The 16,509-nt window shown below is 36.9% G+C and overlaps 1 protein-coding gene across 1 annotated transcript in view; it reads right to left on the reverse strand.

The window, feature by feature from the left end:
• LOC106507647 (uncharacterized) overlaps positions 1-16,509 on the reverse strand; it is a 209,155-nt gene that overhangs the window by 81,224 nt on the left and 111,422 nt on the right. Inside the window, exon 4 of the mRNA XM_084965714.1 lies at positions 14,325-14,384. Within this exon, the coding sequence (XP_084821840.1) occupies positions 14,325-14,384 (60 nt within the window). The remainder of the gene's footprint in view (positions 1-14,324; positions 14,385-16,509) is intronic.

The raw sequence follows: 16,509 nt of genomic DNA on the forward strand, positions 1-16,509 counted from the left end.
CCCATAGAGGTTCTTACCCAGTATTGAGTAGGTCAGAGATAGTTTTACTGTAGTCTAGGCTTGGATGTAATGCAATTTGGGGAGCTCTCTTTAAGAAAAATTACACAGGAGTTCCCATCGTGGCTCAGTGGTTAACAAATCCGTCTAGGAACCATGAGGTTGCGGGTTTGATCCCTGGCCTTGCTCAGTGGGTTAGGGATCCGGCGTTGCTGTAAGCTGTGCTGTAGGTTGCAGACGTGGCTCGGATCCTGCATTGCTGTGGCTGTGGCGTAAGCCAGTGGCTACAGCTCAGATTCGACCCCTAGCCTGGGAACCTCCATGTGCCGCAGGAGCAGCCCAAGAAATGGCAAAAAGACAAGACCAAAAAAAAAAAAAAAAAAAAAAAGAAAAATTACACAAAATTATAGATACATTATTAGATATATTAGTTAATATGTAATTTTATTCTAAATAAGAAATCACAACAAATTTAAAATTTTAAAAGACTGGCTAATGCCACAAAGCCTATAAAAATTAGCAGACATAATTATCTGCTTGACATACCACTATAATAATGGACTTCACTTCCTACATATTTTGGCTGCACATTTTTTGATCACTTCTTCATGTAATAAAAAATTTAAAATATATGCTCTAGAGTTAGTAGGGAGATAATTTGTATTTTCTTTAGCATGACTGATTACCTTGTTTATTTGTTTGTTTGTTTGTCTTTTCTAGGGCCGCACCCACAGCATATGGAGGTTCCCAGGCAAGGGGTGTAATTGAGCTGTAGCCACAGGAATGCAGGATCCGAGCCGTGCCTGTGACTTACACCACAGCTCACGCCGGATCCTTAACCCACTAAGCCAGGCCAAGGATCGAACCTGCAACCTCATGGTTCCTAGTTGGATTCGCTAACCACTGAGCCACGAAGGGAACTCCTGATTACCTTGTTTTTAATGTTAGAAAAATTTATTTTTAGCTTTACATATTAAAAAAACTTTCTAAATTATCAATAAAGTCATTTATGCTACACGTTTTTAGGATTATTGTAAATTTAGGATATATTTTATCCAGTTTCTTTTCTATATGAGTAGGGTTTTAAAACATTTCCACTTTTCTTTGAATTAGCAGTATTATTTCCCAGTTTGCTATCCATGTAATAGAGTATTATGAGTGCTATGTAATCTTCATGTAGGCCAGTATTTCATTTTAAATATCTTTCACACTGTGTTCACATAATTCACTCTTCTTCATTAATTGGATTATCCAACAAAGAACCTATTCAGTATTTTTACTTAAACATTATCTCTTCCTCTTAATAAATTTTGGTATTATCTGAAAAAATTTTCTTTACTATTTGCTTCTCACTGTCAGAATAATTTTACTAATGTCATTACTAAACACCATTGTTTTCAAGTCAGATTCTATTAACTTTCAACTGAATTTTTTCCCAATTCATAAAGAGAACTTTAAAGATGATAAAACACGGTTGATATACTTCCAGATAGGAAGTAATTTTCCACTTGTTTTACTGAAACATTCCAAAATGTCTTCAGAAGAAAAGTTAAAATGGTACACTCAAGCTTCATCAGCTAATTCAGTACACTTTTTTACATATTATAACTCTCAGAAAAAATATTTTAGATCCTTAAAATATTATATCCATCTTACAAGGTTTAAACAACTTTGTAATAGAATGATTCTCTTGTTACACTGAAATTTAATTTTTTTTATTTTTAATTTTAATTTTTTTTTTTTTTTTTGTCTTTTTTTCTTTTAGGGCCACACCTGCGGCATATGGAGGTTCCCAGCCTAGGGGTCCATTCGGAGCTGTAGCCGCCGGCCTACACCACAGCCACAGCAGCGTGGGATCCAAGCCGCGTCTGTGACCTACACCACAGCTCAAGGCAATACTGACTGGATCCTTAACCCACTGAGTGAGGCCAGGGATCGAACCCACATCCTCATGGATGCTAGTCAGGTTCATTAACTGCTGAGCTACAACAGGAATTCCTGAAATTTTTAAAAATGAAAATCTAAGTTGCATGTGTGTTAAAATATCCCATTGTTTAAAATACTTTATGAGATGAATTTGATAAGAAAACTGTTGCAAAATACTAAAGTAGTTAAAAATTTCATTTACTGTCACAGTAGCTTTTTCTCTGACAAGATTAAGGAAATGAGCTGGCATGGCACATATTGTGCTTACTAATTAAGTAAAGTTTTTGAAGTGTGTTTGCAGCCTTTTGTCCTCAACTTTCCTATAACAGCTACATTGTCAGACAGTTTATTGCTAATAGTTTTCAGCAGTTGGTTATCATATTCTACAACTTATTTCATTTTTTAAAAATTTCAAGTCATGATATCTAAATGGTTTTCAGTGGACAAAAAAGTTAAATATCACTCATCAGTTTTTTTTGTTGTTAAAACAGTAAGGCACAATAACTACTAATGAAGAAGTGTTTTGCATCAAGTTTATAGGATAAAAAGTGAATATTTGGTGTCTATTTTTGCAAATATGTTTACCTTCTCATTTTGTACACACTTTCCCATTATTACAGTTAATTCTCCTTAAACTGTTTCAGATACATCACATTTACTTTTTTGATTTTGACATTTCCCATGTTTGTGTAAAAATGGTCAAATTTAGTAATTAGAAGAAAGCCAGACTTTATTATGAATACTGAAGGGCAAATGTCTCTCACTTTAAAATTTAATAATCCTAATTACTTTGTTAAGGTCTTCAAAATAACACTGAATGTTCTTTTTTATCTTTTATTTTTATTCAAGACATTAGTATAGAGGCATTTGTAATTGATTTACTTTTGTAATCCAAGTAAATATAGATTTCTTGTGCTCTGTGGAATCTTTGTGACTTTGAGGGATTCTCATTATACACATCTGGTCTGGACACTCATCTGATGTAAATAATGACTGTCTTGTTAAAAACAACTTAAACAAAACAATAGATACAAGTGTTTAGTCTGGAAATATACAAGCCAGAATCTACAGTAGTTTGATCATTTTATTTTCGGTGTATCTCGAGTAGCTTTTTTTCCTACTTTATGTTCTGTTTGATTCTCTGTGAACCTATTAGAAATAACTTCAAGAAAATATTTTTTCTTAAACAGTGTTGAGTGAATTTACTAATAAATAAAATTGAAATATTTAAAGACCATAATACTTCCTAAACTCAGTGACTTCATCAGTATAAAGCTTCTGCTGACCTTTGTTGAGCATAAAACTCAGTTCTTAGTCTTGTTCTCTACTCTCAGATTTAAGTCTCTCTCCTAAATCACCCCCTTCTTTTTTGAAGGTAACCTGTGTTAAGTCTCCACCCATTTTTACCTTTTTTCCATAGATAATGTAAAGGAGGAACCAAAGGAGGCTTTGGCCTACACATCTTATAAAACACTCCAGGTCATGTGCCAACTCTCTAAAAAGTAGGGTCTTCTTTGCAATCTTACCACTAAAGGCAGGCGGAATGCCTGTTGTAACCAAACTATACATAACCCAAGGAAAAAATATTCATTCACATTGACATTACAGTCTGCAGTCTTAAAGAAGCCTGCCTATTTTCTCTTAAATTATGCAAATTACATCATTATTTGGAGCTGAACATATTCTTCTTAATGGCTTTCTTAGTTAAAAAAAATAAACAAACCTTTGTGATTACAGTTCTAATAGGAACCTTGTGAAATCTTTATGCACGGGGCCCCTACTCTCCAGGGGAGGGGGAAGTCTCGATTTATTTATCCTCACAACAGGTAATGAAAGTAGATATAATTTTTACCTTCACCTTCATTTGAATAAACTAAGACTCAAAGAAAAAATATAAATTTTACATGGGCACATGGTTTCTAAGTGGCAGAGCAAGGAATCAAATTCAGATCTACCTAACTATAAACCTTTTGTACTTTTCCAGTGTTGTATGGGAGACACCTTATACTAGCTCAAAAGCCAACTGTTAAATTTTAGGACTTTTTTGAGTTGGTTGTTAAAGCCATTGGTAAAAATAAAATTATACAAATTAATTAAAAAAGTTATTTAGAAACAAAGGTAATAAGTAGTCAAAACATATTATTTCCTCATTACTTAACTACACTATTACCAATGTTCTTCAGTTTATATCTACAGAGTGGAACTCCTATATAATGATAAAGTACTGCACATCTTTTGACAATTTCGTGTTCAATGATTTCAAGTTCATAACTTGAAAGTGGCCAGGATCGAAGTATTTACATCATAGAAATTAGCAGTACTCCTCTCCCCCTACCAGGGCTGGTTGTTAAATACTTATCATTGCACTATTTCTCTAAACCTTCACACTATCCAGCACTTTCGTGATTATTTCTCTCTATGAAAATGTTATGCCACAACCTATGTATCAAAAAATTGATCTTTTCACTGCCATGAAATTCTATACCCTTTTGATCTAAAGATTTCACATATTCTTCGATATTTCACATATTGTGGACTAGGGTAGGTGAGTAAACATTTTACTTCTTATAGTAATAGAAAAGAACAAAATCCATACTCCTCAGACTGCCAGATGCCTAAGACATTAAGTGTATTACTTCTACAACAAGTAGCAGTAAAGTGACATATTATTGTCCCTCTTAAATGCCCTTTCTGAGCAAGGGAGAAATGTAATATTTAGAAAGTAAAATGAAAAATATGAGGGGTGGGTGCTGGTGGCTTTGGTGACTCTAGAAAGTAAAATGAAAAATATGAAAGACAGAGCTCCTTTAGACTACAGACAGCAAAGGAAACATATTGAAGAATTTCAAATCAACTCTGTCTGCAGAAAATTCAGATATTAAGTTAGAAGTAACTAGTAGAATTTATGCCACAAGAACCTCTGATCTCACATGCACCTCCATTGATTATGTACCTTATTTTGAATCTAGTCACAAAAGTCAGAAGAGCTAAAATCTTTATCCTCAATTCCCACTTGAGCTTAACACAATTTATTTTGCATAGTTGAGTTGTGTGCTGATATATGCCCGGTGAAATCAAAATGAATTAGCCTTCTCTATTAATGCTACACAGTACTGTTGTTTAAGGTTATTTATGAAATTATTACATATTTTCAAAACTTGACATATATGAACCACTGCAAGTCAAGTATTAGTAATATGTTCTAAGTTTTCCTCTAAATCACATTTCCAGCAAACAGTAGGTAAATATGAAAAGCAAAAGATACCATAAAATTAGAAAATTTTTTCACTAAGAATGAATTTTTGACACAGTTTCTTACTCTCCAATAACGAGCAACTGCAAGGGATAGAATAACAACTTTGAAAGTTTAGCTAATGCTGTTTTTTGAATTGGCTTTATTGGATGACAGGTCCAATTCTGAAAATTTCACAGAACTATAAAATTAGGAATACTGTCAGAAAAGAAAAAATCATTTAGATTACTTCATTAGGCAGGAACACAACTCCACCAGCATTTCCCAGAGTTCCACAAGATAATAATAGAAAGCACATGGAAAAAACAAAAACAAAAAAAAGAATTAGTCGAATAAGCTTGAGAAAGGCTGGTGTTTTTGTTTTTTTTAAGGGTTTTATTTTTCGGGGGGGGGGAGGGGGCAGGGAGTTGTTATTGTTGTTGTTTACCATCCCTCATCTCTAGGTTCTGGGAGCCACTCTGTCCCCTTGACCCTTCAGGCCCTGGGAAGGGAAAGCTCTGCTGGAATTAGCCATGGGGTATTGTACTACCTTTACTGGTGCTCATTAACCTGTCCAAACCTTCATAAATGTAATTAAACTTCTCAAATCACCCAGTTAAGTTTATCAACTATTGTGGGCCAGGTTTCTGATTGATAGACCCATTTTCACCATTTCCTCACCAGGTGTAAAGAACCATGCTCTTCACTTTCTTGACTTAAAAAATGAGGTAGGCCCTGAAAGTGAGGCTATTCACTTTGCTTGGGTCATCTAAAGGCTAAATAAAATCTCAAGGCTTCAACACTTCTAGAAGATAAGCAAGCACCATAATGACATCTTTCAATGGGTGGTTCTCACCAATGGGAAAGAAAAGAACCCCTAACAGCTGCTCAGTCCAGGCAATGTTGGCCATTCACTGGCATGGAGACTGGATGGTGTGCAGAAATAGCCCCAGTCCCTGGTACCTTCCAATAAGTAGTCACAAAGAGTTCTGGCTTGGACAGAGCTTGGTCATCTCTTGAGATTGACATCATGTCAGTCCATGTAGTCCCTCTTCTCTTCCCTTTCCCATTGCACAGAGTCTTTCCTAGTCTAGGGACAAGAAACTAATATATCTGCCCAAAAGTTTTCTGTGTTCCATCATAGATTTTTGAACTTAAAATGAAGAATTGCTTCTTGGATTCTCTTATTTTCATCATTCCAGGGCTGATGGGAAAGCTCCCAAAATAAAGGCAAAGAAATGCAATAAAACAAGTGGAAGGAAACCTATCAGTATATCCCCAAATGCATTTCCTTGCCACATAAATTTTGATAGGTTCTAGTTCAAAATGATGGAGCCGGTACATATGTTTACTTCTCTTTCCCTCCCAAAAGTCCTCTTGAAATAATGCTATAAATCTAGAAAAGGAATAAATTTATAAAGGTGCTGAATGTATAATGACAAGCTAAAGATTTTAACAGATACCTGCAAAACCAAAGGCGATAAAATTAAACCAACAAAGAAACTGTAATTGAGGGGGCCAGAGCCCAGAGTAATGCACAGGAGAAAGTTGCAATAGAGATAGGAATTCTTTCATAACAAATCAAAGCTCTCCTGGAATTTACATATAGAAAAACCAAGTAAGAGAAGAAAAGCTATCAGAAAAAAGAGCAAACTGTCTACTGCAGGAATATGCTTCAGGCAGACCTGAAGCCTAAAACCTGCCAATGGAGTGGAAGCAGAATTTACCTTTAATCTATCCAGTCACAATAGCACTGAAGGATGCTTTGGAAGTGTTACCAATTACAGTATTTTCAAATGTTGGGCAGACAGGCATATAGCATAAATTTGTAGACAACAGCTGAGAGGGACCAGGATTACATATAAAACCACTATGAGGTTGTCAACGATAGTGTCCTAAAGAGTCATCACCCCAATTAAGTAGTATTATTAGTAGGCAGACAACTTTATGGGGATTTGAGAGCAAGAGCGTCTTACTCATTCAACTGATAGTGCTGCTGTGTTTACTGCACTGTATTGCCAATTTCTGTGCAGTAGCTTTGCCCTTTACATGCTTCTAGAAACTCATATACTTTGTCTTGTTTTTTTTGTTTGTTTGTTTGTTTGTTTGTTTGGGGGGATGCACCTGCAGTATATGGAAATTCCAGGGCCAGGGATTGAATCCTAGCCACAGCTGCAACCTATGCCACAACTGTGGCAATGCTGGATCATTAACCCTTTGTGCCACAGTGGGAACTCCTGTCTTATGTTTAAACAATATTCTGCCTTCTGCCAATCACATAATCACCACCCTATTTTGACTAACTGTAGATTGATGTCAAGAGGGGGATTCAGACACATACACACACACTCCCCCCCCATACACACACACACACCCACACCCACCCAAAGCAAACAAATGATGTCAGGTCGGCTTCTGAAGCGCTACAGTATACTGGTTATAGATACAATCTCTAATTCCCCAACTGCCTTAGTATAAGTCTTACCTCTGACACTTAGAAGGTATGTGATATTAACCTTTCACATCTCAGTTTTCTTATCCCCAAAATGGGGATGATACTTCAATTCTCAATACATTTAAGCTTCCTCTGAGATTTCACTGAGGTAATACATATAAAATTTTATCTACCTATTCCATAGAAAATATTTTATTTATTTATTTACTTTTTAGGGCTGGGCCCAAGGCATATAGAGGTTCCCAGGTTAGGGGTCTAATCGGAGCTGCAGCTGTCAGCCTTTGCCACAGCTGCAGCAATGCAGGATCCAAGCTGCATCTGCAAGCTATACCACAGCTCATGGCCATGCCAGATCCTTAACCCACTGAACGAGGCCGGGGATCAAACCCACGACCTCATGGTTCCTAGTCGGATTTGGTTCTGCTGCATCACAAACTCCTAGAAAATACTTTAAATTATCATTTTATCACAGCTATTTTAAAGCCTATAGATATTTTCTGTAAAAGGCCAGATAGTAAGTATTTTAGGTGTTGGCAGGCCAAATATGATCCCTGTTGCGTGTGTGCACGTGTGTGTGTATGTACGTGTGTGTTTACAACTTTAAAAATGTAAAAACCATGGTTACTCATGGGTCATACAGAAAGAGGCTGCAGGCCAAATTTGACCCACTGTCCGCAATTTGCCAATGCCCGTTTTAAAGCATTATTATTTTATTTTCTATTGTAGGAGTATGCATTCACCCATTTTCTATTAAGAAATGGCAACCTCACATTGATATTCTAAATTATCTATTTTTAAAATGTATAAAAAGATAAAGGAAAATTATTTTGCCAAGATTTGTAGACTTAGAGAAAACAAGTGCATTGCCAGTCTCCTTCTTATATCTTAGTTGGGCCCAGGCAAAGAAAGTCATCTCTCCTAAACAAAATTATCCCCATGAGAATAAATTATTTATCCTCTTTAGATGAATTATGTTGACAACATTACAACTCAATACTGTTCAGAACCATGTATCATCCTGGAAATGAACTTATAGATGTCAATTTCTCAGACATGTCTATCTAAACATTTTCCTATTTAGACTGAATAGGAGGGGTTATCAAATGGATAATATTTAGTAGAGGGAAATATATTATACAAGGGAGTTAAAAATGAATTAAATAAAACATCAGAAATTCTAGCATCAGGAGTGTAGGAGAGAAATGAGTAGGGGAACAGCTACTGCTGAAAACTGATGCAACAGAACACAGTTACGTTGCCTCAGTAGACTGAAAGTAAGGCCAGCAGTCTTCTGTGGATGTGACATATGAATGAACTGGACATATGAATGTAGGACTTCACAAGGCCCTTAAATGGCAGCTTGTGCCCTAAACAAGCTCTGCTACTAATTGGACATGCAAAATGAGAGATTACAGCTTTACAAGGTCAACCTGAAAGCATTTAATTTCCTGGGAATCTCTTTGGTGGTAAAGTATTTAAATAAACCACAAAATCTTAAGAACAAATTTCTGAACATAGCTCAAAGCAGAACTACAATGCCTGGTCAGCCTGTGAAGATTCTGGCAAAACCATATTCTAAATTTGTGGATCTTTTTGAGCTAAATTTACTAAATTACAAGAATAAGGTAATTGGAGTTCTCATTGTAACTCGGCAGAAACAGATCTGACTAGTATCCATAACGACACAGGTTCGATCCCTGGCCTCGCTCATTGGGTTAAGGCTCTGGTGTTGCCATGAGCGAGCTGTGGTGTAGACTGCAGAAGAGGCTTAGATCCTGTGTTGCTGTGGCTGTGGCACAGGCCAGCAGCTATAGCTCCAATTGGACCCCTAGCCTAGGAACCTTCATATTCCTCAAGTGTGGCCCTAAAAAGACCAAAAAAAAAAAAAAAAGAGTAAGGCAATTAGAGCTTCATCTTTGAGAGGATCATTCAAGTAATACAAATTACCAATTTGGGAGTGCATGTATATTATGCATTGATATGTGATATATATATATATATATATATATATACACACACACATAAATATTAATATATCTTTTTTCTATATTCATATCCTGTTTATACAGGAACAGATATTTGAATTGAAATTTTCTGTTGCTAAAACCTGATGAATTCCCTGTAATAAAAGGTATCATAAATGGACCAAAAATTTCTGGTATTGTTAATAAAGGAATTACAAAATATTTAAATATAATTTAAATGTAATATTAAATATGAAATACGTTATGCAATGTGCTGTTGTTTATTTTAGTTGAGTCTTGTGGAACCAGGCAATATTACCTGCATATATTGTTCTACCTGAACCTTTGGGGTTTGAAAACATTCTGATGATTCTTGACATTTATTTAGATGTACTATCTGATATTCTCTAATTAAAAAATTAGACTGATATAATACCATTGAGCTAATAAATATTTGTATATATCTATTGTAATTCAATACCAAAACTATCTGACATAAAAGATACACATTGACTAATGTGCCCATAGAAATTAAAAGTTAAAGCTTATTTTCAGGCAAAATCTAAAAGACATCCTTTTATTGCTGGTATCTTTTGTTTACAATTCTACTTAAAATACTAGATATATTTTGCCTGTACTTTCTTTATAATTTCTTAGGGTAGAAGGGTTTTACTTCTCAGTTTGTCTTTAAAAATGCTGATAAGGGAAGTTGTTTAGGTAGCCAATTCTAGGGTAATTGAGGAAAGGAGATTAAAAATAGAATAAGAAAATAAAGGACTTGTAAATATGAGACAAAATGCTTCTTGGTATGACAATAATTACATCAAATCTACAGGAGAAAGAAGAAATGAGATTGAAAAAAATCTCATTAGGAACAAAATAGAAATTTTGTTGTTAAAAAAATCATGAAATTGTTATTTTTCTTTAAAAACAAAAAACACTTTCTACTCTGCAACTCAGTGGCTTCACTGGCATGCTGCATCCCGGTTCTCATATAATATACTAAAATTTCTCGGTTTAGCCCTCATTTGGTCATTATTGCTATTTTTTTAACAAGAAGAACCAGAGCCTCATGGTGAGTATGGCATATGAAAAGTAATAGAACCCAGGGTGAACCTGAAACATTGAAGTTAGAAAACAAAGACTTTTATTTTTGTTTTGATACCTTCCTGTACCATTCAGATGTTTATTACTGTGTCTACATATGTTTAAGTGTATAGTTAGAGATAAGAACAAAAAACATAATGTAGGTGTGGCTTACTATATAAGTCAAGCAAACATTATTTGGGTGAAAGCACTGCTTCTTTTATGTACCATGCCTTCTCACAGAGCTGCAGTATGAAATTTATTTAATGGAAAACACCATGGGAAATATTATCAGTGGCTGACACATAGAGTGAAAATTCTCCCCTCCCCAAATGACTATTACCCACTCACCTAATTGTCCTTTGGCTTACGCCTAGTGATCAAAGAAGTGAAGGGTGGGCTATCCGGCATCATCAGCACATCCTCCTTCCCTATTCTTTTCAGTCTCACAAGATTCCTGCTCCTCTAGTTCCCCTAGACAGTTTTGCAGTCTCTGGTATATCCTCAGCTTTGGTGTTGCCTGCCTTAGATGCTCTTAAAGCTCTCACAGAATACCTGTAATTCTGCCCACTAGGAAGGTGAAAAACCCTTGGAGTTGTCATTTCTATTTGTGGACTGGTAGACAGCTTACTGGTTTTTGTTTGACATCGTGATCTGTAGCATTTACTTCTTCCTATGATATAAATATTTCCACCGTGGCTGATTTCAAGCTACCAACAGTTTAACATCTGCCAAACAAAATTCCTAAATAATTGATGAGCATACTTCATAAATGCGGGGAAGCACCAACATACTGCTGGCACCGTTTTCTTTTCTTTTTTTTTTTTTTTTTTTTTTGTCTTTTTAGGGCCTCACCCATGGCACATGAAGTTTCCCAGGCTAGGGGTCAAATTGGAGCTGTAGCCACTGGCCCACACCACAGCAACAGTAACGCCAGATCCAAGCTGCGTCTGCGACCTACACTACAACTCACGGCAATGCCGGATCCTTAACCCACTGAGCAAGGCCAGAGATGGAACCTGTGTCCTCATGGATGTTAATTAGATTCTTTTCCACTGAGCACTGCTTTCTTTATTTTGCCTTATCTCAGCCTTTTTTTCTTTTCAGGCTTTTCCCCTGCAAAAACAGACAGGTCTGGTTGCCTTGGGAAACATCACCGCCTATAAATTCTCAGATCCCACTCTCCTTGCCACTCCCTCAATTCTATTGTTTGTGTCCACACCCAGTGTTGGTAGCAGAGGCTGAAATTGACAACCTGATATTTCCTACATGTTCATAAATTTTTACACATTATATATGGAGGTACAGCTAGAAACAAAATGAAAGTAAAGGGAAGAGAAGAAAAAAGGAAAGGAAAAGGACAGAGGAAGAGAGAAGAGGAAGGAAAGAGTGATATGCTCTCCTGTCTTATTACTTGCCTTGTGTTATAATCATTCTTGCACATGTATTGTCACTTTCCCAAGTTAATTTCTGTCTTCCATAGCCTAGCCCACAATAAGCTTTCACTAAATATTGTTGAAATAAATGAAATACATGATAAAACAATTCACAGGTAAAAATGATTACATAGAGAAGGCTTGTCTCAATATATCAAGCCACAAAAATAAGCAGTCATCATGCTGATTTCCAAATTTCACTTTGTTTGCCATCATTTCTCTACCAATGTCAGGTTGGTGTTGCCAGTCCAACATCAACCTGCTCTTATAGTAGACCTGTTGCCTTTGCAGTTTCCTCCTAAAATGAGAACACATACTGTATCTGCCTTATTCTGCTTAAGGTAATACATCTGTGCTTCACTGAGATAATTGTTCTTTGCTGAAAATAGATCAACTTTTTGTTGTTTGGTGCTCAGTGTTTTGTTTTTTTCATCCATATAAAGAAGGCAGCTCCATTCTGATATGACTGTCAGAATGGATTAGACTTGGGTTTTATTTCTTGGTCTTATTGTCAACATACTGTTAAGAGCTGTCTGCTGCTGATGAGATCAGTGAAGTAGGTAGTTCAATGTTGAGCTGTTTAAATAAAAATGAACTATCCCTTAAAACAGGAAGAGAAGACTAATACAGCTTTGTTTTGTTACTGTTCATTTGCTTAATATAGCAGGTATAAATCTTAATCAGATAAATAAACAAAATCACATCTCATTACTATCTGTAAACCATCTAATTTCTGAGTACCCAGAGCACTGAGGTGGTAAAAAACTCAACCTCAATTATTTCCAGATTTTTTTTCTATCCCCAGGTTTATGTTGAGGTTCTAAGGCCTTACTCCAGATCCAGGCATTAGAACGTTGATCACAAGGTATCTGCTCACATTGGTAACAGTTGGATTTTTCTGCAGCCACATGATCCCATCAAGTTCACCAGTGTGCCATTTCCATGCCATGCACAGGGCAGGGGCTCTTTAACAAGGCTAGGACCCTAAGCTTGGTATCTAACCTACCTGCTTTATTACCTGGAGATTTCCCCTGAAACCCTGGTACCTTTAAGTGCCTCCAGGATAAAAGTGAACATCCTCCCTCTGTTCCAAGACCAGCAGACCTATTTCCTCCCCCACACCTGGAGAAAGCTCTTTTTTTCTTTGGAGAACCTTCTGTCTCTCTTGGTTTCACACAGAGATACCAATTTCCTCTCTCTTCAAATTTTATTATCCTCAGTAGGCAAACAGAAGCCAGGAAATCCTGCCAAAGACCTTTCATGTGGCAAGGAAGTATGAAATTTGTTATCTGGTTAAATGGAGGACAGAAATGGGGAAACATTCAAGGAGAAAAAGAAAATGAACACTTCAACTTGCAATTAATATCTCAAAAAAGAATCCATGTTAGTAAAATATCTACTGAACATCTTCCTTCTACTTAAGAATATCTGTATTTAGAGATTTTGTTGCTACAACAAAGATGACCTAGCTTTGCTACCCTCCACTCTCCTCCCTCAAAAGGCTAGCTTAGGTACGTTTCTGTCCTTTCTCTCTACTTGCTCTTAGCTCAACAAAGATAACATTCTACTGTCAAGGAGGAAAATTCCTAAACAATGTAATTTAAGGGATGTTAGAAAGGTCAACCCCTATTCAAAGATGCTTATTTCTCTGTGACTCATGACTTTCAACATGACCACTAAAAACACCAATGGTTTGAATTAAGGCATAGCTACAGGGTATGTAAAAATAATCCATGGATTCAACTATTCATTCAACAAATATTTACTGATGACTTAAATATGTTGCAGCCATTGTGCTGGGCACAAGATTATACTACAGTAAATAAACAAGCATGATTCCTCTTTCAAGGAGTTTACAGTCTGCTTGTGAAGACAGACATGATAAAATATTTCTAAAATGACTATTTGATTACAAAATAAGGGCTAGGAAAGGAAAATGGAGGTAGCTGTAGCTGAGAATACGTAATAAGGGACTTTCCTGAAGAAGCAGCATTTAGGCCAGAACTTCAAAAGTAAGTGAGGAGGAGAGGAAGGTTCCAAAACATCAAACACAGCAAGTCTAGAAGCCTAGAAATAGGCAGAATATTGGTTAGAATTTTTTTTTTTTAATTGAAAAAAGACCCTGGTGGTTGAACACTGAAGGTGAGAGAGAATGCCTCAGAGTGAGGCCAGAAGGGCCTAAGAGGAGGCAGGGCTGTGTAAACCATCACAACGATTTTGGTACTTACCCAAAAGGACACTGAAGTAGAGCGATGAATGATCAGGTTTCTGTTTAAGAATTCTGGGTGCTGTGCAGAAAATGAATTGGAGGGAGGCAAAGACTGAATATGTAAAACATTATGCCATTATCAGCTATTAGCATCTTAGACTCTCAAATTCTTTCCAAGTAGCTGGCGATGCACAAGTGTGACAATTAAGGCCCTTAGACTGAGATGCCTCACAAATCCACATCCTCACTTAACTGTACCTTTCTCTGTACATCTCTCCTCTTCTTCTTCTCATGCCCCTTTTCTTATAATAAAGTCTCTCCTTGGCATGACAGTTCCATGGCCAGGATCCCAGTTTGTTTATAAATCCTTGCCTATTAAATAAACCTCACCTTACTCTCACCATTTATGCCCTACGACCATGGTCTGTGGCCTGGAGTCCTCCCCTTGATCTCCCACCTAGCAGGTGGGGCTTTGTTACCTGCCACTAGGTTCCCCTGATAGCACCTCCCCTGACACTTCCAGTTACTCTGCTTCATGTTTCAAGACACTCCCCACACTCTACTTGCTGACACCCTCCAAGTTCAATCTACTATCATTTCTTACCTCAATTTTTCAAACGTTTTCCTGATGCCTTTTCCTCTAGGGTCTTGCTTCCCTCCAATGCCTTGGTTTACATTGCCACAGGAAAGATCTCTCTAAACCACAATTTTTTCTGTGTCAACTGCAAACTCCTCACATCACATACCATTCCTTCATAACTGGACCCCACTTATCTTTTCAGTCTCGTCACACACACTCTCCTTTGCACTTAACGCTCGCTTTGGTCACCCCCAACTTAGATAAGTAGCGGCTCAGCCAATTTAGATAACTTAGATAAGTAGTGGCTCAGTTAGCTGGGCTCACCTCACTGGAGCACTTCAGAAATTCTGGGCTTACTAACTCGGGTCTTCAACTCCTTGTTTACGTTGGGGTTGCTCCTGAAAAAGGAGTCAGCTCCCTCAAATATAAATAAAAGCATTCTCCTTGTCCCCCAGACACACTAACCTAATAAGTATTTCTGCAAAACATATTTACAGTTAACAGCTGAAAGTTGGAAGTAAGTTGAATTTCCAAAACCAAATAATATGTGGCCTAGTGCTATTTATCAGGGGTGAGTAATTTATTTTATTACCTAAATTCTGCATTTTTAATACATCCCCCAAGAAGTTCTCTAATTCAAAACACATACAAACTGAAGAGAAGAAAATGGGGAACATTTCACTGAATAATTCCACAATATCGACTTGGCTTTGACCCTGCTGAAGTGAATTACTAAGTGAATGTGTTTTGCATATAATTTTTTATAATAGAAAAATCAATTTCTCCCTGGCCCCAAGAAACAAATATCGAACGAACAGTTTTTAAATATCCAGTGTAAAGAGTGACAAAATATCAGCTTGCCTATCAGGCCCTGATTCTCAGCATACTTTTTCAAACCACTGTGCTTTTTCATAGCCCTCCTTGAAACAAGCTTCATTCCCTCATGCTATTGCCTACTCAGTTTAAATAACGCTCCTTTGAGGGGGCCTCCTGTGACCCACAGACTAAGGTAGGACTCTGTATACTCTTCTATCTTCCCTATAGCACATGGAAGTTCCTAGGCCAGAGATCGAATCAGAGCTGTAGCTGCAGGCCTACACCACAGCCACAGCAACGCAGGATTCAAGCTGAACCTGCGACCTACACTGCAGCTTGAAACAACGTTGGATCCTTAACCCCTGAGTGAGGCCGGGGACTAAACCTGCATCCTCACAGACACTATGTCAGGTTCTTAACCTGCTGAACCACAACAGAAACACCATTTTTTTGGTGTTTGTTTTGTTAACTCACATATCCCAAGCACCTAGACAGTGCCTAGAACATAGAAGGTCCTCAATAATTGCTGGATGAATAAATATATTAATGAATAAATATATAAATAAAGGCGTACTCCATGTTAGAGCTGCCTGATTCTTTGCCTGAATTGCTCCTGTCATTTATTACCGGGCTTTTAGTTACCATCTTCTGCTTGAAGCTGTGCCTATGAACTGAATTAATGACAAATCTACAATTAACTATAGCTGTTTTTACACATACTGAGGCACATAAAATTTTCAGCAATGGACATAAAGAGTAAATTCAAAGACACTAAAGAGCATAAGTTGTCTCCTTCATAATTTTGTTT

The sequence above is a fragment of the Sus scrofa genome, chromosome 6, assembly GCF_054392235.1.
Source record: "Sus scrofa isolate SSC_HxYL_T2T_F1_AM1 chromosome 6, Sscrofa_HxYL_maternal_Yorkshire_Landrace_v2.0, whole genome shotgun sequence".
NCBI lineage: Eukaryota > Metazoa > Chordata > Mammalia > Artiodactyla > Suidae > Sus > Sus scrofa.